Source organism: Anabrus simplex, chromosome 2 (genome assembly GCF_040414725.1).
Source record: "Anabrus simplex isolate iqAnaSimp1 chromosome 2, ASM4041472v1, whole genome shotgun sequence".
Classification (NCBI taxonomy): domain Eukaryota; kingdom Metazoa; phylum Arthropoda; class Insecta; order Orthoptera; family Tettigoniidae; genus Anabrus; species Anabrus simplex.
The window spans coordinates 632614334-632640132 of record NC_090266.1 but is presented as its reverse complement, the minus strand read 5'-3'; the positions used below and the strand labels follow the sequence as shown (position 1 = coordinate 632640132).

The 25799-nt window shown below is 39.4% G+C and overlaps 1 protein-coding gene across 2 annotated transcripts in view; it reads right to left on the bottom strand.

Annotated features, from left to right (window-relative positions):
• Nucleotides 1-25799, bottom strand: part of Galphai (G protein alpha i subunit) — a 127121-nt gene that overhangs the window by 52170 nt on the left and 49152 nt on the right. For both annotated transcript variants that reach the window (XM_067141084.2, XM_067141085.2), the window contains exon 3: nucleotides 6056-6342. In XM_067141084.2, the coding sequence (XP_066997185.1) occupies nucleotides 6056-6342 (287 nt within the window). The remainder of the gene's footprint in view (nucleotides 1-6055; nucleotides 6343-25799) is intronic.

Here is a 25799-nt window from a genome sequence, read left to right as displayed (position 1 = left end):
CAGTTATGGCAATGCATTGTCGCAATGAAGAGTTCATTATCGAGGTGCTATTATTGCTGTCATAAATTGTTGTTCCTCGTGGTGTGATCGAATCTGACACTTTCATTTATTGCTGTTATACGCCGAGTAAAACCACTTCTTGTGTTGCATAAGTCGTGATTTTGTTAGTGCACATGTCTAAAATTGCTTTTTGTGTGAGATGTGAACAGACTGTGCTATTGTTTACTTAAAAGATCAAGTTTCTTCCTGTAATGTGCAAAGAAGTCGTGTAGGCCCTATTAGTGACATTAAAAGCAAACTGACTGTACTGTGTAGTGTTAATATAAATTTCTGTTTGTCTTCAGTTTTTGGTTCTGTGAACAGCATAGTTCAAACTTTTGGCTGTTTCTAAGTTGTGTTTGGGAGGCTTTGCTCCTTTGGAAAACAGTATCATAATAAAACAAACCCACTTCATTCTGCTGTGACATAACACATTACAATGTCCTGTGTGGAACTAGAATCGTTTGATTTCGCTACAAAATATGAAATTGCGCAGGCTTGTGAAAAACGTGGAAATGAAATAAAATGGAATAAACATATTGAGGAAATAAGGTGTAAAGCATACAGAGTCCTGGGATTCATCCGCAGATCTCTACTGGGAGCCAGGAAGAAAGCCGTTCAGACAGCCTATCTGTCATTAGTACGGCCAATACTGTTGTACGGGCTTCCTTCCTGGCACCCTACTACAGTGGAGAACATGGCGAAACTAGAGAGAGTTCAACGCCGAGCAGAACGACTAATTACTCAACACGGTCATTTAAATACAGCCAGGTCACTGCCCTCCATAACATCCCTCTGTAAACAAATAGATATTACTTTCCTGAGAAAATCCCTCGCAGGTAACATTCATATAAACCCTTTCAACCGCTTACAGCTGAACTATCGTTCCGCTCAAAGAGGTCGAGGTGTGTCCCTTTTCCCTCCATTTGCAAGAACAGCATCATATCAAAGTGGCTTCTTTAGTCGTTCTGCTCGGTTGTGGAATGAACTCCCACCACAGATAAAAGAACTACCTGCAGAAAATTTCTGTAAAGACGTAAAACGGATGTATATATAACGAAACCCTCTGTACAAAACATAATTTATCTACTGTGAGGATGTTCAGTATGAGTGGGAGGTTGGATGAAAGTTATGGGGTCCCGAGTGATTGAGACGGTAAATGTGTATGAGTGAGCCGGCCTAGCTAAAATATATGTGGGGTTTCTAGAGAGAGAGAGAGAGAGAGAGAGAGAGACTCTCTGTGTGTGTGTGTGTGTGTGTGTGTGTGTGTGTGTGTGTGTGTGTGTGTGTGTGTGTGTGTGTGTGTCGAATGACTTGAATGTTGAACAGGTCTTGTGAGTATTACTGTATGTAAATATGCCTATGTAAATATTTTACCTGTATATAAGAACATCATGTAGAATGTAATTGTATATTTGTATATTATAATTTTAAGTGGTGATGGAGGCACTTTTGTGTATATGGGGCTATGCCCTTTCTCCATTCACCATCCCTAAATTGTAACTACAATTAGTGGAAAATAAATAATAATAATAATAATAATAATAATAATAATAATAATAATAATAATAATAATAATAATAATAATAATAATAATAATAAATAATAATGTGTGTGAGCAAAAGTGAAATAGGCAGGCGGTATAACTGAACATTTTCGACTATTTACTATCCTTAAAAATAAAGAAAAAATCAAGACACTGTTTTAAAAGGTAGCATCCCAAGCGGAAGTAAAAAAAGCTGTGTGGTGCGGACCATGCTGACCTTGAAGCTGCCTATTTTGAATGGTTTACCCAGAAACAAGCTGCAGGAGTTCCTATTCAGGGCCCGTGTTCAAATCTAAGGCACAAGATTTAGCTCTCAGACTAAATATTTCAGACTTCCAGTGTAGCGACGGATGGTTAAACCACTTCAAAGCCAGACATGGCATTTCGCTTCACACAATAAAAGGTGAATCGGGAAGTGAACACGAAAAAGCCGTCAGTGACTGGCTTCCAATTCCCCGTGAAATTCTTAAAAGGTACGAGCCCAAAGATTCCTACAACGCTGATGAATCTGCACTTTTCCATAATTTATTACCCAAAGGACTCTTGCGGTGAAGGGTGACCCATGCAAAGGTGGAAACGCAGCAAAGGACGACTAACCGTTCTCTTGTGCTGCAACATGGATGGTAGTAATAAACTAAAACCGGATATTATCAGCAAGTCAGCCAACCCGCGAGCATTTAAAGGTGTGCGTAATTTTCTATGCATGTATGAAGCGAACACGAAAGCATGGATGACATGGGTGGTTTTTAAGAAGTGGATTCAAGCATTTGATTGGAGAATGGGATCGAAGAACAGAAAAGTAGTTCTTTTTATAGACCTATGTTATGTTGAGCTAGGGAATACTGAATTGGTATTCATACCACCAAATTGTACCAGAATGCTACAACCACTTGATCAGGGAATATTTAAACCCCTTAAACACCGCTTTCGTAACATACCGGTCAACTCATTGATGCGTAGGCTAGAGGTAAAACGAGTACAGAAATGGAATGTACTGGAAGCTATCCGAGATATCGCAATGTCGTGGGAAACCATATCTCCTGCTGCAATTTCTGTATTTCAGATACGCTGGCTTCCGATGAAATGAAAGAGAAAGCAAAATTATTGAGGAGGAACTTCCTCACCTTGAAGTGCCAGATAGCTGGAATCGTGTCTCTTCTCCGCTGGAAGTCACCCGTCAATTTGACGATTATGTAATAGCTGAAGAAGGTGTGCATGTGTGTAGGGATCTGAATGAGAGTGAAATTCTTGAACTCTGTAAGCCTACTAACTCACATGGTTAATCCGACAAGAGTGAGAAGGACGGGTACATCACAGATGTACCAACAAAGTCTGCAATCGTGAATGCTTTAGATGTTTTAAAAACATTTTATGCAGTAAATGACACATCACTAGACGATTTGGTGGCTATCCAGCGAGTGGGGAATTTTGTAATAAGGAACACCATTGCCAGCACAAGACTGAACAAAGAGACTTTGAAATCCTTCCTGAAGCCTCTGTAAGGTAACTACTGTATTCACCTTTAGTGTTGTGTAAATACAAATGTAATATAGCCTAGAATAGTTTTAACTTTCATTTTGCACAGTGAAAAAAATTTTGACTTATATAATAACAATAAGTTATTTTATTATTTTAACCACCTAATCAATACATTAAATACAGACAATTAGGATCTTGTCGTTGATGAATTGTTCATTGACATATTATTTACAATATGGTACATGTTTCGCCTTAATGTTGTAGGCATCAGCCATGATTTGACCTTAAAATAAAATCAGGCACCTGATTGACTTATGACCTAATGCTAAAATAAGACTATATTATAAAGAACCTTGAAAGGTCTTGAATAAGAAATTAACCTGTGGTAAAAAAAAAACCATTACATTGGCAGCTTTAAAAGGCTTATAACTATGAGTAAACTGAATAATGCAACAGTTGATTATGAACTAGTGATTAAAGTTAATACGTAGTAATCTTGATTAACAAGTGGTTTAAAACAGAGAAACATTCCGAATTATCAAATCAAATGTTGTATTTTGAAAACGTGATGATAAACTTTAACAATTTAACATATCATTGAATGGTAGTCATGTGACTGAAGAATGAACTTTTGTTTATAAAGTAAGATAAATGTCATTAACATACGGTATAATCTATTTCACTTTAATAATGATGTGTCAGCTGGTAGCTCCTAGTTGATATTTAAAATTCATGTTGGACTCCTTTGGACCATCTCATTTGATGTGATATTTTGGCATTAATACGAATTGTAGGTTTTGTTGACATGCTGGTCGAAAGAGGCGATGCTAGAGTTGTGTGTGGCTGAGTATGTTGACGTTGATTCAAAGGTGAAGTCTTTAAATTAGAACCAGAAGTGTGATGTTAACATTAGAAAAAAAGGGGGCTTACTATTAAAATTTACGTGGAGAACGTGCGCACTTACCTCTTGGCTTTCAGCGAGATTAACTTCTTGTATTATGATCTATAGGCTGTTTGCAACTTTCGAGCTCTTACTGCGCGTTATTGTTGTATGATCCCGTTGGAGGGAGTTGCACTCGCAAAGGTGTGGCTAAGGGCTTGCTTGTTGTGCTTGAAGGGGAGCTGCTAGAGGTGGGAGGGAAAGAGGAGAGTGTAATATTGCGCATGTTGTAGCGGTGAGATCCTGTTGGAGGTAGTTGTTTGAAGGGGAGCTGCTAGTGGTAGGGGAAAAATAGGAAATAGGAATTGTGGGAAAGCTTGCTGATTTAACCTTTTCACTGCCGAGTTTTGATGGGCCGGGTTTTTTAAAAGGAAGTAGCACTTTTACAGATACATATTTACTGATATGATTTATGGAATGCATATCGTCCCCGTAGCCCCGCAGTCCAATACGGGGTCGAGGATGAAGTGCGATTATATTTTAAACCATATTTTTACGGCCAGATGCCCTTCCTGATGCAAATCTCAGTTGAAAAAATAATAAATATGTAATGAATGATGGTGAATGATACTGGGTAAGGAAGTGGAAGGCTAGTTGTTTTACGTCACACCTACACAGATAGGTCTTACGGCGACGATGGGACAGGAAAGGGATAGGAGTGGGAAGGAAGCGGCCGTGGCCTTCATTAAGGTACAGCCCCAGCATTTGCCTGGTGTAAAAAATGGGAAACCACGGAAAACCATTTTCAGGGCTGCCGACAGTGGGGTTCGAACCTACTATCTCCCGAATACTGGATACTGGCCGCACTTAAGCGACTGCCGCTATTGAGCTCGGTAGGAAGTGGAAGGAGTAAGCTGTGGTTTAAGAATAGGAACTCTCCAGACATTTGCTTGGGAGTGCAAAAGGGAAACCACAAAGAAACCCATCCTCCGGACAGCTGACGGTGAGGTTCGAAGCCACTCGCCTGCCGAGTGTACAGCTTGTCTCCATAGCCATAGCATGTTAATATGTGTGGCTACTCCGCTCAGTGATACTGTTACTGAAATATAAAATTGTGATCCAAGAACTGGTATTATCAAAATCATTTACATTTGGGGGAAAAAATAATTTATCTGAGGAAGGGATGGCAATTTCACATGAGATTCATCATTACTACTTTGTCTCGCACTTTCTTGTAGTTCAATATCGCCAATTTGATATTCTCCATATTCATTATCGAAACATGGCTCTCCAAAATCACTATTTATGAGGAAACATTAAATTTCTTCGTCAACAAGAGATGAATGTATACTTCAAGACGCCAGGATAGCTACACGTTAGCGGGAGATGTTCCACTCCAACGAAGTTGAAATAATACCAGATTGCTTTCAAAAGACGCGAAATGGAGTGGTATATCTGCCGTACAGAAATTCATGGAGCATTCCATGGAATCACAATGTATGACACTATATCGCATTCATTTCTGCGATCGGTGAAATACACACTGCAACGTATATATAAGGGTTTGGCAGTGAATGGGTTAAGGTCGAAAATTTTGAAAAATTTACTAGTGAGGGGAATTGATTTTTGTAAAAGTACTGCAATCTGTTCATATAAGGGACTTTTTATATCAATGACATCGTTTAAGTACCTATCATTATTGAACTGCTGGTCAAGAAATATGAATTTGTTTTCATACTCTTGTCATGAGTTTACCTTTCGCGATTCTTTTTAAGATGTATAAATCCTGTTGTATAGTAGGGAATTTATGCCCTGAGATTTACGGCTAGCTGAGCAGTCTGTCACAGACACCAGTCATGAAGATGGCAACACGTCGCAAGTTAACCGACTTTGAACATGGGATGATCATTAGCGAACGGCGCATGGTCATACCATTGTGGAGATTACAAGCAAACACCAGCCACAATACTTCTTCAAACAACATATTCTATTCAATAGTTATTACTAAATTATCATTATTGCCTTTTCAACAAAATCAGTAACATCTAATTCTAGAGCATTAATACAGAATACGCTTATGATAATTTTTTAAAAATTACAGAATTACTCACTTAAAATTAAAGTCCTTAAAAGTGAAGTGTGTCTCAACAATCCCTGTAGTCTTCACACGAGTTCGTAGAACATCCTGTTGAGTTGGTACATAATTAGGAAGAGAGATCCGGTCCAGAGAATTAAGATAATAGGCAGCAGAATCATTCAGCTGATACTCGCGGGAACGGGCAAAACAAAGTTGTACTCCTGCGTCTTGCCATAATCGTTTCATCAGCATGACTAGTTCTGGTGTAAGTTCTCCTTCTTCTGCACCACTGGCAAGTGTGAAAAATTGCCGTGCATGATCCTAACACAGAAGGAAATCTCATTATAGCAGCTGCACACAAAACTTGAAAAGCATATGTCACAAATAAACAGACAATAGTTAAGATATTTCAAATCAAGCAATGTTTTAAAAAAAACTGAAGCGATCAACAGATTACTTTAGTAAAGGAAAACATCTCCAAGAGCAGTTTAAAAAAAATTAAATGGGAGTTGGTGGAAGCTATAAAACCACAAACACAGGGAAGCTACATGCCCATATGTACATAAATTGCTCAAGAAGGTATACAAAAGTGAAAAATTCTGGTACGAGCAAGTGGTTAGGAACAATTGTGAAAACCGAGCGAGTTAAGTACAAAGTTTGCGTACCATAGCTGCGAGCATGCATTGGGGAAATGGTTCAGAATCCCACCATGGCAGCCCAGAATATGGTGTTCAGTAGTTTCCCATTCTCACACCATGCAAAAGCTGAGGCTGTACCTTAATTAAGGCCACGGCTGCTACCTTCTTACTTGCAGCCCTTTCCCAATCTTACATCATCGAAAGCCTTTCATGTGTCACTGCGACTTTAAACCAAAAAATAACCCCCTGTGTTAAAACATTCAGTGCTTGTTATACATTTCCACTAAGATAAATGCTCCTCTAAATTTGTCGTGCAATATATTCTCTTAAAATAGTAAGGTACACTTGCCGAAACAGAAAGTAAGAATGCTGAAAAATTCGAAGTCCAAGTGTACAGTCACAAGTATCGTCACATGCATCCATGTTATGGTTCCTAGTTTGATACTCAGGAGTAACGAAACATTTTGCATCTAGAAGTTGCCATCATAACTGGAGTGTGGGAAGCAACTAGATAGTACCATTTCCTGTAAACTCCCTTAAATACAAGCAAGGTAGTAGGAAGACTAATAGGTGTGTTATGTGTGCCTGTTCGTGAAGTGCCATAGCCCAGTGGGTATGGACTCAGGTTCACATTGGGAAAGTGGCTGGTTCGAATCTGCTTGGGATGTTTCTTTCTCACTCTGCCGGCAGCAACAACGGGCAGACCAATCATATTGCAGGATACTCCCACCACACTTATTACATACAAGTAGGTTATGCACCATAACACTATCGCACACCGAAGACTTTATATCCGTGAGTGAGTAGTTACTCTAGTTGAACAAGGATATCTAACAACAACAGAGGCTGACGATGCTACAGTATCCCTTAGAGTATGGCAACGCATTAGATAAGATGTCTTTTGAGAATCGGGAGACGTAAGCAACGTGCTGGCTCCGGTTGGTGGCTGGTCTCGAACCAGAAACAGAACGAATGCTTGATCACTGAGGCCCCTTTGACCCTGTTCATGAATGCCGTACAGCTATGCTAGGCAACGTGTTTTCCCGGCAGCTTCAGGGTGGCCTTCAGACGCCTGAATGAGGCAGAGTCACAATCCAGGTGAGCAGTTCAGAAACAAAAGCTCACTGATGAGCAGAGCACCTTGAATTTGCCGAGGACAACCTGCTACGTGAATGGTCAAATGTAATTTTCTGATGAGAGCAAGTTTTTCTTGGTGATCGATTGACTGGTACGAGAGTTTCATCCTTTCAACACTCGACACAATCCAGCATATGTGGCTGAGTATCGGCGTCCTGGCTGTGTGTGTGTTCGGGTTGGAAGAGTTCTCACAGGATAGGAATGTTGCACAGAATCATGCAACATCTCGCCACCGGGCAATATGTGCACATTTTAGAGAATATTATGGCCCCTTTCGTGTGGGTACTTCATCCCAAAGTTGTTATACAATTTCAGCAGGACCTGCCTCCGATTCACGCGTCCCGAGTAGTTCATAAATGGTTGGCAAGGCAAAGTCAGGTTGGAGGTGATCAACTGGTCTCCATGTGGGGCAGACCTTAATCCTATTGAGAATGTGTGGGCCGAGATGAAGAGAGTAACGGTGGAGACCTGGCCTGATCCCATGCCAATTACGAGTGACACTCTCTGGGGCGTTGTTAGTGCAGCCTGGGATGAGGTGGCAGGCGACAGCACTACGCATGCTTCTGCCCTAATCGATTCCATGGCCAAACTCCTGTAAGAGGTTATGCACAACAGTGGTACAAACTCTTACTGAGAGGACCACCCAATGGCCCTTTTCAGGGACACAAATAATACCATTGGTCAACAATGAATTTTAAGTGAAATCTTTTATACATATGATGTGATAATTTTACAAGCAAATCATATCATTCAAGCTCCAAAAACATCCACCAAGTGTACAACTACGAAAATAAGACTTGAACACAGAAGTGAACCGATGAACTGAATAACACGCAAGACACAAACGTTCTTGTGCAAGAAGTGTTCCTACATATTGAGCCCATGACCTTTGTGCCCTAAGAACATTATGCATAAATCGACAATCATTTAAAAGTTGGATTCTTGATAGCATGGATTTGACACGTGACGAGGGGGTGATTACCTTCGGTCCCACGCTCTGGGGTACGTGACGTCAGCCACACGTGTCAACGGCGGAAGAATCTCAAGTCATTTTTGTGAACTATTTCAAAACGCGTGTACATGGCGTGAACCAAGCCAAGTCAAAAAAATATAGTGCCTATCAAAGGGGGTCAATCATCTCACAAATCGAACCCGTAAAAGTTTTAAATGTCCATGAACACTACCGCCAGAAATGTAGCAAGCATGTAGTCACTTTCAAAACTCTTGAAATTACAGTTTAGGTAAGTCAGAAAATTTATAGAAATTTTCTTGGCAGCAAAGGGAGATATCCGAAGAGAGGGGGTAACTGCTATAAATATAAAGGGACGCCATGACGAAGTCTCCTTCTCCGGCATTTGTGATACAAAGCGGACGAAAAATTGTTGAGCTGCTCTGCGAAATCAAACAACGAAAGTGGACCGAGTTCAACTGCAGATTTTAGCCATTGCGGCTAGGTCTTGACTCCATGAGGAGATAGTTTTCTTGAGTGAAATAATTGTACCAGATAGGACGGTCAAAGTACTGAATAAATTCTAATGTGATTAAGTAATTCGTGTGCGGAAATAATTATAATCCATCGTGTGCGCTCAGCAAACAAGTGAAGGGTATTTTCTTTTTTTTTTATGCTTTATTCCAGGAAACCTGAAGAAACATAATGATATGTACAGCCATGAGTGTAAAAATGGCTAAATAAAATGCCAGGGTCGCAGGTGAGCCCTATGACTACATGAGGTAGGCGACTTTCCATCTTACTACCTCTTATATCTTGTCTCATGATCTCTAAAAGTGTATTTCAATGGGGATATACGACGCAGTGGTCATCCCTACTAAGTTTTATAAATGTGAGAATACGACTAAAAGAGTCATTTGTTTTATTTCCCACTTGGATAAATTTTTGAAGTCTTGCGAGTGCCGTATAATGTTGTAAAAAGTTATTGAATAGGGTTTCGAAGTGATATCACGTCCAATGTAGATCGTCATCCGTGTGAAGTGTACTGCCTATATTTTGTGATGCCAAATTAAGATGTTCATTCGACGTAAAATTTTTCTGTCTGCAATTTGACGTTAATAATAATAATCCATGGTCACTCATTTTCAATCGAGTGGAAGCACGGTGTCGGGTGAGAACCTAGGGTGTTGAATTTGGTCACGGAGAGAAACGTTTTTCTATGCCCATTTTAAACTGTGTCTGACTGACAATAAAAAGATCTAGTAGAATGTTTCAGTCATTTCTCGTAAAAATCAAGTTAATAAATACGATATCATTTATGCGAAGTTATTCATGATTAATGCATTGTGCGATATTAGACGTCGAGATTTCTAGTGAGGATTTTATTCCAGTTCTTTGTCGATGATAATTGAGAAGCTGGGAAAAAGAGGTTAGTTTGTTGATATGAGATTTGTGAATCAGGTTGGACCTGTCATTGAAGCCGGGACATGGAAGCCCGAGGAATGTTTTATATGAGTTGAGATGAGATGTGCGAATCAGGTTAGAGTCCTGTCATTGAAGCCGGGACACGATAGCCCGAGGTATATTTTATAATGTTGGGAATGGAAAGAAATTCATAGAAATCCATAGCGGTATTAATTGGCGACGCGTATAATTAGTGTGGACATCTTGAAGCATAATCTGAGCATTTTGTTGGTTAGAATATCGTATTTGTTTAATTATGTCGGCAGAGTTTAAAGAGAGCATTTTGAGAAGCCAGTCAACTGTGAATAAACCAGGTGTTTCACGTTACTGCCAAGCGAACTTGGGGGTGAGAGGCCTCAGCTGTGATAACGGGACAGGCGTGGAATTGAGATTGTACTGTATTCTCGGCCAGGGAAAACGTTAAAATGCTGGATTTAGTTGAAATTCATAGCCGGTAATGATCCGAGTATTGTGAAATACTGTAATTGGGGACGTAATGAACATTTGAAATCACGAACTTTGAGTATAAGGAACAGAGTAACCAAATTCAGGGTTGTCCAAAATATAGAGCGATGGTTGTGATGATCGGTTTGTCTGTGAGGGGTGTGCAAAATTCATAAATGGTAATGACGAGAGATGACATCGTAATTATATGGCGAGTTGTTTGGTTTGTACGTAGATTCATAGGATATCCAAGTGTTAATAACGGTTAGAACTAGATTAGATTTTAAAGTGTGTAATAATGAGACAAGATATATATAACTGGACATGAATTATGTAACAATTCTTTTCCAACCAGATAAATATCACAAGATTGAATTCACATCACAGCTGCGTAGGAATTTGTGAAGAAACCAGAGTCCGCGGAGATAAAATTTGTTGTTCGTTAACATTTCGTCAAATTATTTAAATTTATTTAATTATTAAATTCAGTGAAACCGCATTTTGAAATAACTTTAATCAAGCGAATAACTTGGAGATGCATTCTGGAAATTTTAGTTTGTTTTCTGGGGAATATTAAAAAATAAAGTAACGATTAAAGGGACATATCCGAAGGAAATGGATTTTACTGCCACAAAGTTTGTGAGCATTGCTATTGTTGTAATTATTGAACTTTGATTGATTGAGCAGTGAATGTGCTGGGGATAGTAAAGTGGAACTTTGGTCATCAACTGATGTAACTTAATTGTGTTTAGCCTTCAGCCTAGAAACTTGGATGGTCAGGGGGTCATCAACCTCAGTGACTTAGATTAGGGCCATATGCCATTGTAGCATCATTTCCTTGCGGTCATCATCCACAATGACTTTAAAGTAACTTAGAAGATTAGATGTCGGTCCATGACATAGATGCAGGTCACGGCCTTAATTATACCCAGAGTCCAGAGTTCGTGTTACGAGGGCTGGACCATAACGAATCACTATGATGGTACATGTGGTCTCACATGGAAGCCGAATTTAAGGATTTCCAGACTTTCCTTTATTAAATGATTAATAATTGAGACAATGGTTTCTAGTAAGAATGCCCATCAGGCAGTTACGTTAAAGTCTCACACCAGTGTTCTGACCATTATGTTAAAATGATTGTGGTGTCCAGTGGACACAGTTGACTTCTATGATACCATTGACATATCAGATTGCTTCAGAATTTTCCTGAATAAATAGGAATCTTTTAAACAGACCTTTCATTCCAGTAGATAGATTAGAATTACTCAACCCTACCTTTACCTCAGCAAGTGACGAAGAACCCGATACGACCCAAGAGACAGATCTCATGAGCTTTGCTGATAGGTAAGAAAGGTAGGTATCCCTCTATATGGACCTAAAGGGTTCAATATATTGTTTCTATCTTATATACTTATAAGTTAGTTTTAAGTGGAGATAGTGTTTTATAAACTAATGTTAAGACCTAAAGCATATCGTTATAGACATACAATTGCATTGTCACACATAGTGACATACACGTCAGTTCCTGTTTTGACATGCCCCATTTGGACGTGACCAAATACTTGTTATCATATGGCATTCCCCAGACAATGTAATCTTAAACATAGCTTCATGATCTATACGTGAATGTATTGTTTAGCTGAAGATGACCCTATGTAGGGGGTCAAAACCGGTACTGTAGCATAAGTGCAATAAATAAGTATTGATAGGTGGAAGCCCTTTCCTATTTCTAATTGTGTAGTTCGTCAATACATAGATTACGATAAATCACTTATGTCCTGAAAATGTCTAAATCATCCCAAGAACTTCTGCTGCATATGAGGTTCCTTCACTCCAAAATCACTACTTCTTCAGAAATGAAATGAAATGTCGTATGGCTTTTAGTGCCGGGATATCCCAGGACGGGTTCGGCTCACCAGATGCAGGTCTTTCTATTTGACACCCATAGGCGACCTGCGCGTCGTGATGAGGATGAAATGATGATGAAGACAACACAGACACCCAGCCCCCGTGCCATTGGAATTAACCAATTAAGGTTAAAATCCCCGACCCGGCCGGGAATCGAACCCGGGACCCTCTGAACCGAAGGCCAGGACGCTGACCGTTCAGCCAACGAGTCGGACCTTCAGAAATTGTATCGATAGTATTTTGGCAATTCCCTTAGTGATCAAGGTAAAGGGTGGGCACCGCATATTGTAAATAAAACTTGTTCAACGGGCTTAAGGGACTGGATACTTGCTGCTTGTTGTTTAAAGGGGCCTAACATCTAAGGTCATCGGACCCCAGGGACTGGATACAAAAGGAAGAATATGACAATGCCATTTGGATAGAACTGAAGAAAACCACACTGATCATTATTATTTTGGCTTTGTAAATATTAAGGTTTTCTCAGCAAAAAACAAACAAAATTACAGGGTCTTTCATAAAGAATGAACCTATTTAGAAGGCTTATTGCCCTGTACTCAAGCCACGCAGTGGAACGAGTCACATATAGTTATAAAGGGCGTGGCCACACATTTCTATTAGTATTCAGTATAGTGCTCCGCACCTTCCTCCCCTCCCCCTGACTCCATTCAACCTGCACAGCAGTGAGGTCACTCAATTGCCGCGTGAGTCTAACAATGCCAACACCTCAGCACAAAGCGCTCTGTGTTGTTGCATTTGCACGGGCCGGGTCTGTCGTCACGGTGCAACACGACTTCCGTAGGGGATTTAACGACGACACGTACAGGCCCTCTCCCAAGAACATCCAATGGTGGTTCCAACAGTTCCAGGAAACAGGATGTTTGTGTAAGGGAAAAAGCCCTGGTCGACCGCGAACTGCATGGTCAGAAGAAAATGTGAGGAGAATCCAAGAGGCATTTACTCGGAGCCCCCGGAAATCAATATTTCAAGGTCGCCGTCAGCTTCGGGTGAGCAGTACCAGTATCTGGCGTGTCCTGTAGACGCCTACACATGAAACCATACAGACTTCAGCTGGTTCAGGCACTGAGACATGTTGACAAGGGACAATGGATAGAATTCTGTGCTGCAATGCTGAACATGGAAAATGATGATGACCACACCTTTTCGCACCTCATTTTTAATGATGAAGCAACCTTCCATATCAATGGCTGTGTCAATCGTCACAATGTTCGGATTTGGGGAACCGAACACCCACATGCTACAATCGAACACGAACGGAATTCTCCCAAGGTAAATGTTTTCTGTGCAGTCAGTAACGTCAGGGTTTATGGCCCGTTCTTCTTCAACACCAACACTGTCAAGGGACAAAGCTATATTGCAATGTTATGGACCTGGCTCTTCCCTTTGCTGCAAACACACTCATGTGACTTCATTTTCCAACAAGATGGAGCCCCACCCCATTGGAGCTTACCAGTGCGAGCATTTCTGAATGAAAGTGTCTCAACGGTGGATTGGTCGACACACTGCTACAGATCGTGTACTCGCATGGCCTCCCAGATCCCCAGACCTCACTCCTTGCGACTTCTTCCTGTGGGGATACATCAAGGACAAAGTTTATAATCCGCCACTACCCACTATACTGGATGACCTTCAAGAGCGGATAACACGTGTGATCAACTCAGTGGATCGTGATATGCTGCAATGCATTTGGGAGGAACTGTCCTATCACCTTGACGTGGTCTGTACTGCTGGCGGGGGTCATATTGAACACTTGTAGGACTAAACTTGAACATCAGCCAAACACATGTGTCTTAGGTTTAATCTTGTACTACTGACTGTTGGAAAATATAGCTTGATGAAATCGGTTCATTCTTTATGAAAGACCCTGTATATACCCAAATATGGAATTTGCAATGACACCAGTCCTGCACAACAACAGTTACCAATTCCAAAACATCCATGTAACTGACATTTTTCAGAAAATGGAATGTGACTTTTGTAGGTGGAAAATCTGATTGTGCTTCTGGTCCTGAATATGTTCCTGAGGTGTCTATTCCTGAACCACAGCGATTTACCCAACTTGAATTGAACAATCTCATTAGAGATATTTCACTCCCTAAAGACAAAGTTGATCTTCTAGCTTCCAGGCTTAAGGAGAAACATCGTAACGAAGACTATGTCAATCTGCCATTACAGAAAGTGAACAAAGCCTTTAGAAAAATTATTTTCTTTGGATATTCCAATGGTCTTCTTCACTGATGTGCCTGGTCTCTCTGAGGAATTAAAACAACAATATATTGTATCAGAATAAAGGCTGTTTATTGACTAATCCCAGTGAAGTTTGAAGGCTGCTCTTCTACGCAAAGGCAATTTAAATCCTTCTGTGCCATTGCTCACCTGTTCATTTAATCATTCCAATACAATCTCCACCAGCAGCATATCTGTGTTGATGGGTATACAGGGAGGATTTACAATGTCTCCGCTTCCTTTACCTATGGGACAAGCGAAATAGAAGTGAAGAACATGTCAAAAGATAGTAGAAATCTAGAAGCTCTTACAACCCAGGAGAAGAAACCATCCAACAAGTCCCACTAGTTGATAAAAAAAATATTACTGCTTCCACCTCTCCGTATCATATAAAGCTTGGCATAGCAAAAACCTTTATAGAGACACTTGAGAGAAGACATTAAAGCGGATTTTGGTATCTGAGTGAAACATTTTGCTGTATGTCAGCTGCTAACTACAAGACCGGGCGAGTTGGCCGTGCGGTCAGGAGCGCGCAGTTGTGAGCTTGCATCCGAGAGATAGTGGGTTCGAATCCCACTGTCGGCAGCCCTGAAGATGGTTTTCCATGGTTTCCCATTTTCACACCAGGAAAATGCTGGGGTTGTACCTTAATTAAGGCCACGGCCGTTTCCTTCCCTTCCTAGGCCTTTCCTATCCCATCGTCACCATAAGACCTATCTGTGAAGGTGCGACGTAAAGCAAATAGCTAACTACAAGAAGGCATCTTATGAACCCACACATCAGGGCTCTATTGTGGGATCAAAAACGTGAATGAGAATGAAGTGAAAGTTGGAAAAGCTTCACGTGGCTGTGTATGATCTTCTTACGGAAGACGAAAGTCTCCTCAATGTAGATGAGGAGTTCCGGAATTGCTGGATATGTATAAAGAAATGGGGTGCCATATGTCACTTAACTTATTTTCCTACATTCCCATTTAGATTTCTTCCCAGTCAACCTTGGCGATGTCAGTGACAAGATGGGTGAAAGGTTTCACTAAGACAAAGTCAATGGAAAAATGCTACCAAGGCTTCTGGAATTATTTCATGATGTCAAATTACTGTTGGATGTTATATCACAATGACTCAGGAAAAGAGCATGAAAGTCAATTGCTGTATCTGCTAAGCACGACTAGCCTTCCATTCACTAATCTATATGTTTTAGATTGTCATAATTAATAATATGCATGTTTTTGTGTGTGAAGTAAGTGTATTGTTGCATTAATCACATTTAAATGTATGTGTATCTCCAATAACTTAATGTATTTAATAATTTAAAATAAGTAATCTACATGAAAGCTTAGTCTAGAAAAGTATAATTTTACCTCCAGTGATTAAAATGAGGACTTTACGTCGACCAGTGTAATGGCACAATAAGAAAATGGAAGTTACCTGATCACCGTATAAGTGCACAAATAAAAATATTCTACCGTACAGACTCAGAATATTGAGACCAGAGGCAAGAGCCAGAATTCATGATTTAGCAAGTACAGCTACCACCTTCGCTGACAGTCTGCATGTACGGAGGCATTTCAAAAACCTTTAACACAACCACTGCACAAAATAAAGTGCGTACATTACGACTGATGTGACCACTGGACGCATATATAATGTCCCAATCCGAGACATGTAATAAGCCATGACAACAATATATGGTAATGTAACTCAGCAAGGCCATATTGCATGTCCTATCCTCCCACCTGTATGTGTTGCAGGCAACCATACCTTCCAAGAGAAGCATAAGACTACTGTAAAGTACTGAATGACCAACCGTGCAGTACAGCTGGTTTGGCATTAAACTAATATGTCCAAACTTTGTGTGATGGAATTGACAGAGTTTGTTGGTATTTATGAGGGCTTAAATGCATGAGACATCAGTAGATTACCAGTAAACTTTCACAGTAAAGTAGAGCAGTACAGTAACTTACACCTAACAACAACTGAAAGAGTAATATGGACTGGTGTTGTCATTTATTCAATGAACCACATTAGATTCAAATAACAGATTATTATTATAATTGGGGTAGAAGATAATGTAGGCCCCATGACAGTGTCCGGTACAATGAAGTCTCAGAATATCCACTGAAAGACCATGTACAGATATTATAACTTTTAATAACTCAAGTTTGGTGTTTCTGATATTATTTGAATAAAGAATAGTTTGTTCTTCTCTAAAAAACCATAAAAATTTACTTAGTGACACACGAAACCAGTAGCATTATTATTTTCTTCAGAACACTGTAGAAAATTTGCAATATTCTGGTATGTTTAATATAATAGACAAATAATGAGAACACAACATTAATCTATTTACTTACATAAAATTATAATTTTAAACAGCTCAATTGTGTTTATTAATTACAGGAGATGTAATACAACCTGTGACAAAGTTTGGTGAATGAAGTCAGAACGATCGATTCAGCAACATTAGCGACATGCAACGCTGCACCTGCAGGTTTTGACCACCTGCTCCCAATGATATTCAGTTGAGCATCGAGTGTGTGCCGTGTAAGACCTGTTTGACACAGTGTGTGTTTAGTGCTTTGGTTCTGAACTGCGAACAGGAACATGAATGACCAAAAGATCAATGTACATTTGTGTTTTAAGCTTGGCAAGACACCAAAAGAAATGCATGCGATGCTAGTACGTGTTCATGAAAATCAAGCACTGTCCTTGAAGTGTGTGCACGAGTGGTTCGCCCGTTTTCGAGGAGGCCGGGTAAGTGTTCACGACAACCCCCGAAGTGGAAGACCGGCGACCGCCGTGAGTGACTAAAACTCTGAAAAGGTGAGGACATTAATCACGAACGATCAGCGAGTAACTGTGCACATGATAGCAGATGAACTGTAGATTAACCGTGAATCCGTGCGACAAATCGTTATCCAGAAGTTAGGGAAGAGGAAAACGTGTTCTTATCTTGTGCCACATCACTTTACTGATGATCAGAAGTAGGCACGTTTAGAGACTTCACAGGATTTTGTCAAAACAGCGGATGTGATACCAAATTTCTTGAACTGTGTTGTCACTGAGGATGAAACCTGGTGTCTCAGGTACGACCCTGAAACGAAACGACAAAGCCTGGAATTGCAAATGACTAATCTCATGTTTTAATCCGTATTGAAGTCTGTTGATATACAATAATAATAATAACAATAACTTTAACTAATGAAGATATTTTAAATGTGACAACATTATAATGTATTGAACAGGTGGATTCATAAAAAAACTTTATCATTGTATATCAAAAGCCTGGAATGGCGTTCTCTGGTATCCCCTTGTCGGAAAAAAGGTCAGAACCGTAAAGTCAAGCATCAAAACGATAATCAACACGACGATATTCCTGACATCCAAAGAAATGTGACGAGGCTTTTGAACACCATCCCAAAGGAAGCCTTCCTACAAAGTTTCCAGAACATGTATCGCCGATCTCAGCAGTGCATAGTTATGGGAGGGGACTATTTCGAAGGACAGTAAGGTCACTGTCGTGCACTGTTCATCTATGTTGACAGTGCAGGACTATTCACCGAACTTTGTCACAGGTTGCTGAACTGGATTTTGAACCAAGCATAAATATGGAAACTACCACTGTAATTTGTTTAGTGTCTACATAAAATCTTAGGTTTGTAAATATCTGACTGACCGCCTGCCAAATTACTTGTGGAATAAATTAATATACATATTTGGATGAACACATTATCACAAGAATTAGTAATATAACACATCTCAAAAAAGAATGAAGTAAACTGCTGTTTTAACACACTCACTGCTGGTGACGTTATACGAGTCAGAACAAGCAGCAAGACCTTACAGTTGAAGAGTATGAGTTCTTGCACTTAGAACACTCTGGTGTTAAGAAATTATCTGAGAGAGTGAGAGAGAGTACAGGGCTGTGTATGACACAAGATGATCGCCATAGCGAACTTATACAACTGGATGCACTTCGTGAAGTCATCCTCATCAGAGGAGTTAATGAGATTATATGAATGACGTGATCCATAGGAGCAAGAAAAAAGAGTTACACGAGGAATGCGGGTGGGAATGCGCTAGCCCTCACTTCTCGTCCTCAAGCCTATGTATGTACCTACATTTCTGAAAACTTTATCCCTCGCAATCGCAGTGTCCTCCGGTGGTCTCTACCTGCACGGAACTCAATGCAAGTTTGTTGCAGGTGAATAGCATCTGTCTATTAATGGACTATATATGACTAGCGAAACATTAAGATAAGGCAATTTACAACTAATAGTAGCTTTGAAAGCTATACACGCTTGTATTCCTGGTTATTTCCACTGCCTCTGGGACTGTCAGTATGTATTTGTGCCATCTTCAACATCCGATTTCATCCCAGGTAGAGCCCATCATCACGGGGAAAATCGAAAGAGTTTCCGTTACATTTATTTTACTTTAATATATTTATTATATTATTTTTAATGTATATATTCCGTGCAGCTACCGACAAAAATAACAACTGCCAAAATGATTGCCAACGTTCGATGACGGATAAGGCACTAGAAGAAGACGATATTTATTTCTTATATTTCAAATGCAGTAAGTTACAGGAAGTGAGCTCCAGGAAGGTCAAGTTCATGCAACTGTCTGCTGATGATCTCCACATGGCCAAGTTATGAACACATTCTTCCTCCACGCATGCCTCGGCATGTTAATTTTCTGTGACTGGCTGTTAACAGATGAATGTGTGAATGCAGAGTAGACCTTCGGTATCTGAGGTTATTAACAGATCTTAATTTCTTCCTAACATGAACTATCATAATTCAGATCATGAAGAATAATAATCAACTCGTTTCTTTTAGTAGAAAATATGTAATATAGCTTCCTGCAAATTTAGTAAAATAAAAAAATGTACCAGTAAAGACAAAATCGAGAACAGATGTCGCTACACTTCCCAGCTGTCACAAGCACTATGGACAAAATAAAGGTGAAGTAAAATAATAATCATAATAATAATAACAACAACAACAACAACCAGAGGACGTGTGCTCTTCGGCAGCATTCGCTATGAATAGGTGAAATAACGTGTCTTAACATGAAATTGCATCGTGCATTGGCCAGTTACTTTCTTGAATGGTTAGTTTTAGGATTTGTATTACCTGTTAACTTTGTGTCAATTGAAATTTTGTAGATTTTCTTATTGTGATGCTGACTGATATTTTACCAATTATTTTGTCGTTTTAGAGTTATTGTTGTGTGTTTAATTAAAAGTTTTAGTTTTATATGATTTTCTTTCGCATGGAAGCCCATATAGTCTGGGAAGTAGCCAGTCCATCCAAACTATTAATAAATATAAGGGATAAATTGTATTTAAGCTATGCGATATACAGTAAATATGATATACAAAATTCCTACTGTAATTGGGACAGTCACCAATTAGCCTAGCGAACCAGAGAACTGTGGATTCAACACTAATCTTGGTCATTTAGGACATTTTCTTTTTCAACTCTTCTGACTCCCATGCCAATGGAAGCTGAACCTGGACTTAAATGGCACCCAGAGTGTCACAATTCTTCTCAGCAATCCCACAAAGAATTGATCTGACAAATACTTTTCAATGATTTTTCCATACTGCGAATGTCTTATCCACACAATATTTTTCTCCAAATAATAAGTCACATGTGTACCGAGTTTGGTTGAGAGCTATGCTAGGAAAAAAAAAAAACACACGCAATCTTGGACATTTTGTTCTTCACCCCTTTTCACCCACAATGACAATGGAGACTTAAAGGACATCCAGAGTATCACCGTTCATCTCAGCTATCCCAAACGGTATGGATTCGATACTAATATTGGTAATTTTCGATGATTTTCTTTCATGTCACTCCTTCCCAACCCAAAACCGTAGGGGTGCTAGGGGTGTCGTACCCTACAGTATTCTACTCCAGATATGAAGTCATATGTGTAAAGTTTGGTTGAAACTGAAGGTTTGCCTATAGACGCCTGTCATTTTTAATCGTTTAGCTTCGCCGATATCTTTATGTAAAGATGTTACTCCTTAACTCTGTGAAACCAACCAAGTAAAGAATGCATTGCGGACTAGGGCAATCCCTCGCCAGCATTATTCGAGTGGTGAAAATAAAAATAAAAATCCACAATCTGTTTCAAGTCATTCGACAGGGTCAGGAATGAATGAAGCCCCAATCTAGCAGCTAGGATAGGAACTGTACCAGCTGCCGAAGCCTCTTGCACTCCTCTGGGGCAATGATTAATGAATGACAGATGAAATGATATTGGAGTGTTGCTGGAAACCGGAGTACCTGGAGACAAACTTGTCTCGCCTCCGCTTTATCCAGCACAAATCTCACATGGAGCGACCAGGATCTGAACTATGGGACCCAGCAGTGAGAAGCCGACGTGCTTCCGCCTGAGCCATAGGGGCTCTTATTGAAGTGGTGATTTCATTTTAGGGTTACTCCAATCAAACAGAAATTAGAAACATACAATGCCTGATGATTAACTGGCAGGAAATTCTGGAGAGAATTCCAGCCCGGTATAATGGCCGGACAGACTGAACAAAGCTGTTTTTAGTAACCTTTTTTAATATATAGATAATAATAATTATTACTAACATACTACGAAGATATTTACACATATTTTTCTACCCCATGTGGAGGGATGTATTCACCTTTGCATGATCCTGTGATGGTTAGTGGTGTGATGAGTTGTGTGTATATAATAATAATAATAATAATAATAATAATAATAATAATAATAATAATAATAATAATAATAATAATAATAACAACCAGAGTATTCACCATCCAGAGACATGAGACTTTCATACGCATGTTTTTGAGGGGAAGGCAGTAAGAGTGATCACCAATAATAAAATCCTTATAATTATTCCAATAATAATGTTATTTGCTTTACGTCCCATTAACTACTTTTTTGGTCTTCGGAGACGCCGAGGTGCCGGAATTTAGTCCCGCAGGAGTTCTTTTACGTGCCAGTAAATCTACCGACACGAGGCTGACATATTTGAGCACCTTCAAATACCACTGGACTGAGCCAGGATCGAACCTGCCACGTTCGGGTCAGAAGGCCAGGGCCTTAACCGTCTGAGCCACTCAGCCCGGCTATAATTATTAGAGTCAGCAACAATTTTTGCAACAGTGTGCAAATGCAGCTCCGATGACATTCTTCGTTTTGATATAAACACTACAAAACTGCTCTAAATAAACTATTTCCATAACCTAGTATATGTACATTTCTTCGGAATTTTCATGACAGTAAGTTAGGTGGACAATGTTTGTGACCGAGAAATGAGAGGGAAAAGACCAGTAAGAAGACCAAAATGTGAAATGGGAAGATGTAGAGGAAAAGAATCTCTACTCTGACAGAAAGAAATGGCGAGCGCTTGTGCACCTCACCAGCGAAATTGGAGCAGGAATGTTTGTGTAATCAACCTGAAATGATGACCGAATACAAAAAACGGGTTAGTGCCATTTCTGTACAGAAAGGAGAAAATAACATTTTAATCAATTTTATTCATAAAACATAAAAAACAAGTACTCAAGTCTTAATAATAGTAGACCCTAAGTAAAACGTAGTGTTCTTGAAAACCTTGTTGTTGAAAAAATGAATAATTAATTTGAAAATAATGTGGTGTACAGTACTTTTCTATAGGCTATAATAATTATTATACAAATATTAAAAGTTTTAATAAGTAAACAGTGTTCTTCAAACCATGGCTACTGTGTTAATTCAGTGTAAAAAGGTTTTTTTCTTCCTTTAGGTATGGAATCATCTTTTTTGGATCTTCCCACTTTTCAGGCTTCAATCTTGATGTCATTCCCAACCGTGGCAGTTCAAAGTTTTTTACAGTTTCATTCATTACTGCTTTTTTAAACACTTTTGTTTTTGCCCAAAGTTCAAAATCACTGAAATTTTTTTGTGTACACAGTTCCTGGATTTTTCTTGACGACTTTGATACAAACCACCTTAGAAATCATGTCACCCGTGATGTGAGTATAATGGTGTGTCAGTAAGAGAGACGAAAACGCGTTGCTTCTGCGCAGGTGACGTCACACGGGGAGCACGGCGAGAAACTGGCTCTGCGGCTACATGGCTTGTCGCGGTTGTATTTTTAATGTGTTAAACATGTGTTATGTATTAAAAACGTGCCGTACATGATTTGAAGCTCTTTTATTCTTTTCATTAATCTGCACGGATCACACTTTTGAAAATGCCGGGCTATGCAGTAGCAGGCTGTTTAAGCTACTACAGAAAACCCAGTGATCATACACAAAGTATTTTTCATTCCCGAAAAACGAAGATCTTGCCAGTCTGTGGGAAAACTCTTCTCGGCGCAATGATAAATTGAGTGTGAAACACGGTACGTATTTATAATACACGATAAATTATTATTGTCTTTATTCAATACGTGCTGTGTTAATACAAAGTTTGTTATTACGTTATTGCTTTAGGTCGAGTTTGCTAGCTTTATTTCGCCATGACGTGCTTTGAAATCCCTTTAAGACAACAACTTCTAAATTTTCGGAATAAAAGTAGCCGTGAATTAAAACCGGATGTATGAGACTATACCACTAGGAGAAAATATATTAACTCCTCATAGTGGCAGGAGGGTTGAGAGGGAAACCAGAGAAATCGACACAAGGATGTAGCTGAACTTCTAAGATCGCCGGCTGCTGATTTCAACAGGTGAGTGAAGAAACACAATGAATACATGTTTAAATGTTATATAACATTCCATTTTTCTTCAACTGAAAGAATAAATAACTTATCTATGTTAATTTTAGGGAAGATGAAACTGAAGAAAAGGTGGGCTATAACGGAGGAAATGGAACTAACGAGTTCGATGATTTGAGAAGAAAGAACTACTGTTGGAAAGAGAAAATAGCGACTTAAGGAAAAAAATGAACAGCTATTGAAGAATGAATGGGAATTACTACAGCAACTAAAAAAGACAAATGGCATTTCTGAGGTAATTACTTCAATGTTCAGACATATTTTTTTCTCGAAGGCAAATAAAATTTTTAATGAACCGTGAAAATAAAATCAAGTCCGCCTCTGTGGTGTAGTGGTTACTGTGATTAGCTGCGCTCCCCCTCCCCCGGAGGTCCGGGTTCAGTTCCCGGCTCTGCCACAAAATCTGAAAAGTGGTACGAGGGCTGGAACGGGGTCCACTCAGCCTCGGGAGGTCAAATGAGTAGAGGTGGGTTTGATTCCCACCTCAGCCATCCTGGAAGTGGTTTTCCGTGGTTTCCCACTTCTCCTCCAGGCAAATACCGGAATGGTACCTAACTTAAGGAAATACAATTTTCAGAAATTCAGTGAACAGGTAAAGTCACACACTACACAATTGTGCAAAATCAAGCAGTAAACTTGTTGAATTATGTAGATACACATTTTTACTTAATGAATAACAGGAATTTACTTTTTCTAAATTGGAAATACTGTCATTCCCATCCAAGGAATTGTAAATCGTAGCTTGTACGCTTAATCCCTCTACCTTTGTAGATTGTAAGACAAAAATTATAAAGTGTTAGATTTCTTTGAATATATATAACAAAATAAAACTGACTTTATACTGAGCACAATATGAATCAAACCAAAATACATTGAAAAGGTCTGTTTTTAAATACTGTACCCCAACCAGCATTTCACTGAGTAATGGAGGAAAGCTTCATAATCACAACGTCGCTGCTCCATTCCCTGTAAAGTGTATTCGCTCTCTCGCTTCACTGTGACGTATGCTTCCCGTAAGCTGCCCTCATTTACACCAGGCCAGACGGGCCGCAATGGGCTAGCCTCAACAGGTGCCGAACTGAGCACCTCTGATCTATATAATGATGAAAATCGCATCAAAATTCGTTCAGTGGTTCTCAAGATTAGCACACAAAAACAAAGACACCTGCTGGGAACTTTATTTTGTAATACAGTATCAACCCTCTTTTACGTTCCCGTATTCAACGTTTTCCAGTTGTCTGCAACATTTTTTGTTGGTCCCCTCAGATTTCCTATGCTCACAATGAATTAAAATCCTCAAATTTACATTTGCGACAATTTTTCCTTCTGGCTATTTACGCCACATCAGGCTGTTCGAGAAGGGAAAAAATTTAAGTCAAATGGAGTCGCAACTAACCTACAACTCTGAGTAACCACTGCACAATGACCAAATCGGACAGCACACACTTCACAACACAATACTTTGTTGGCGAGACATAGTGAGTGAATGAGTGAATAAATGAATGCTCTTCTCTCCCAGTCATGGATGACCACCATTTGGGGAAAGAATATTCATTTACTGTAACCATAATATAATACATGCAGCTAGATTTTTACAATATACAATATTAAAGAAAAATACTACAATCTTCTGTTTTCATGCTCATTTCTTTTCCCACATTCCTCTTATAACATTACATAGTTTTAATGTTCAGTTTCGTTTTAGATTTTACCTGTAATCTATATGGTAAGGGTCAGATGTCCCATCTAGCAGCAGTATAAGGAACTGTAACACTATCATTCACGTTTACCAGAAGAGACACATATGTTTCCAACATGATTTATAATTTAAGAACATTAAATAAGGGAGCCCAAGCATTCTTAGGGCACAGTGTTCAATGTGTTAATGAAAGAGATTCTGGAGCACAGTGGAGATAATCCATTAGTGACTGGAGACCTACTGTATAAGAGGCACCATGTAGGAATGATTAAGGAAATTTAAATGACAGCTAAAATGAAAAATCAGCTTTTATTGTCTCTAAGGAGTGCAACATGCCACCTCCACATCTCACTTTCCAATAAGCAACTTCGTTACACCACCTATAACATCACATCCTTCAAAGTACTGTAGTTTTGAACACCAAAGTATTATTTATGAAGGGGACTGATGTACTACTACTTGACCCAAGGTGAACAATCATCTTCATAAAGAATACTGTGACATTTTTGAAATGTTGGCAACATGCACATAATGTTTGTTGA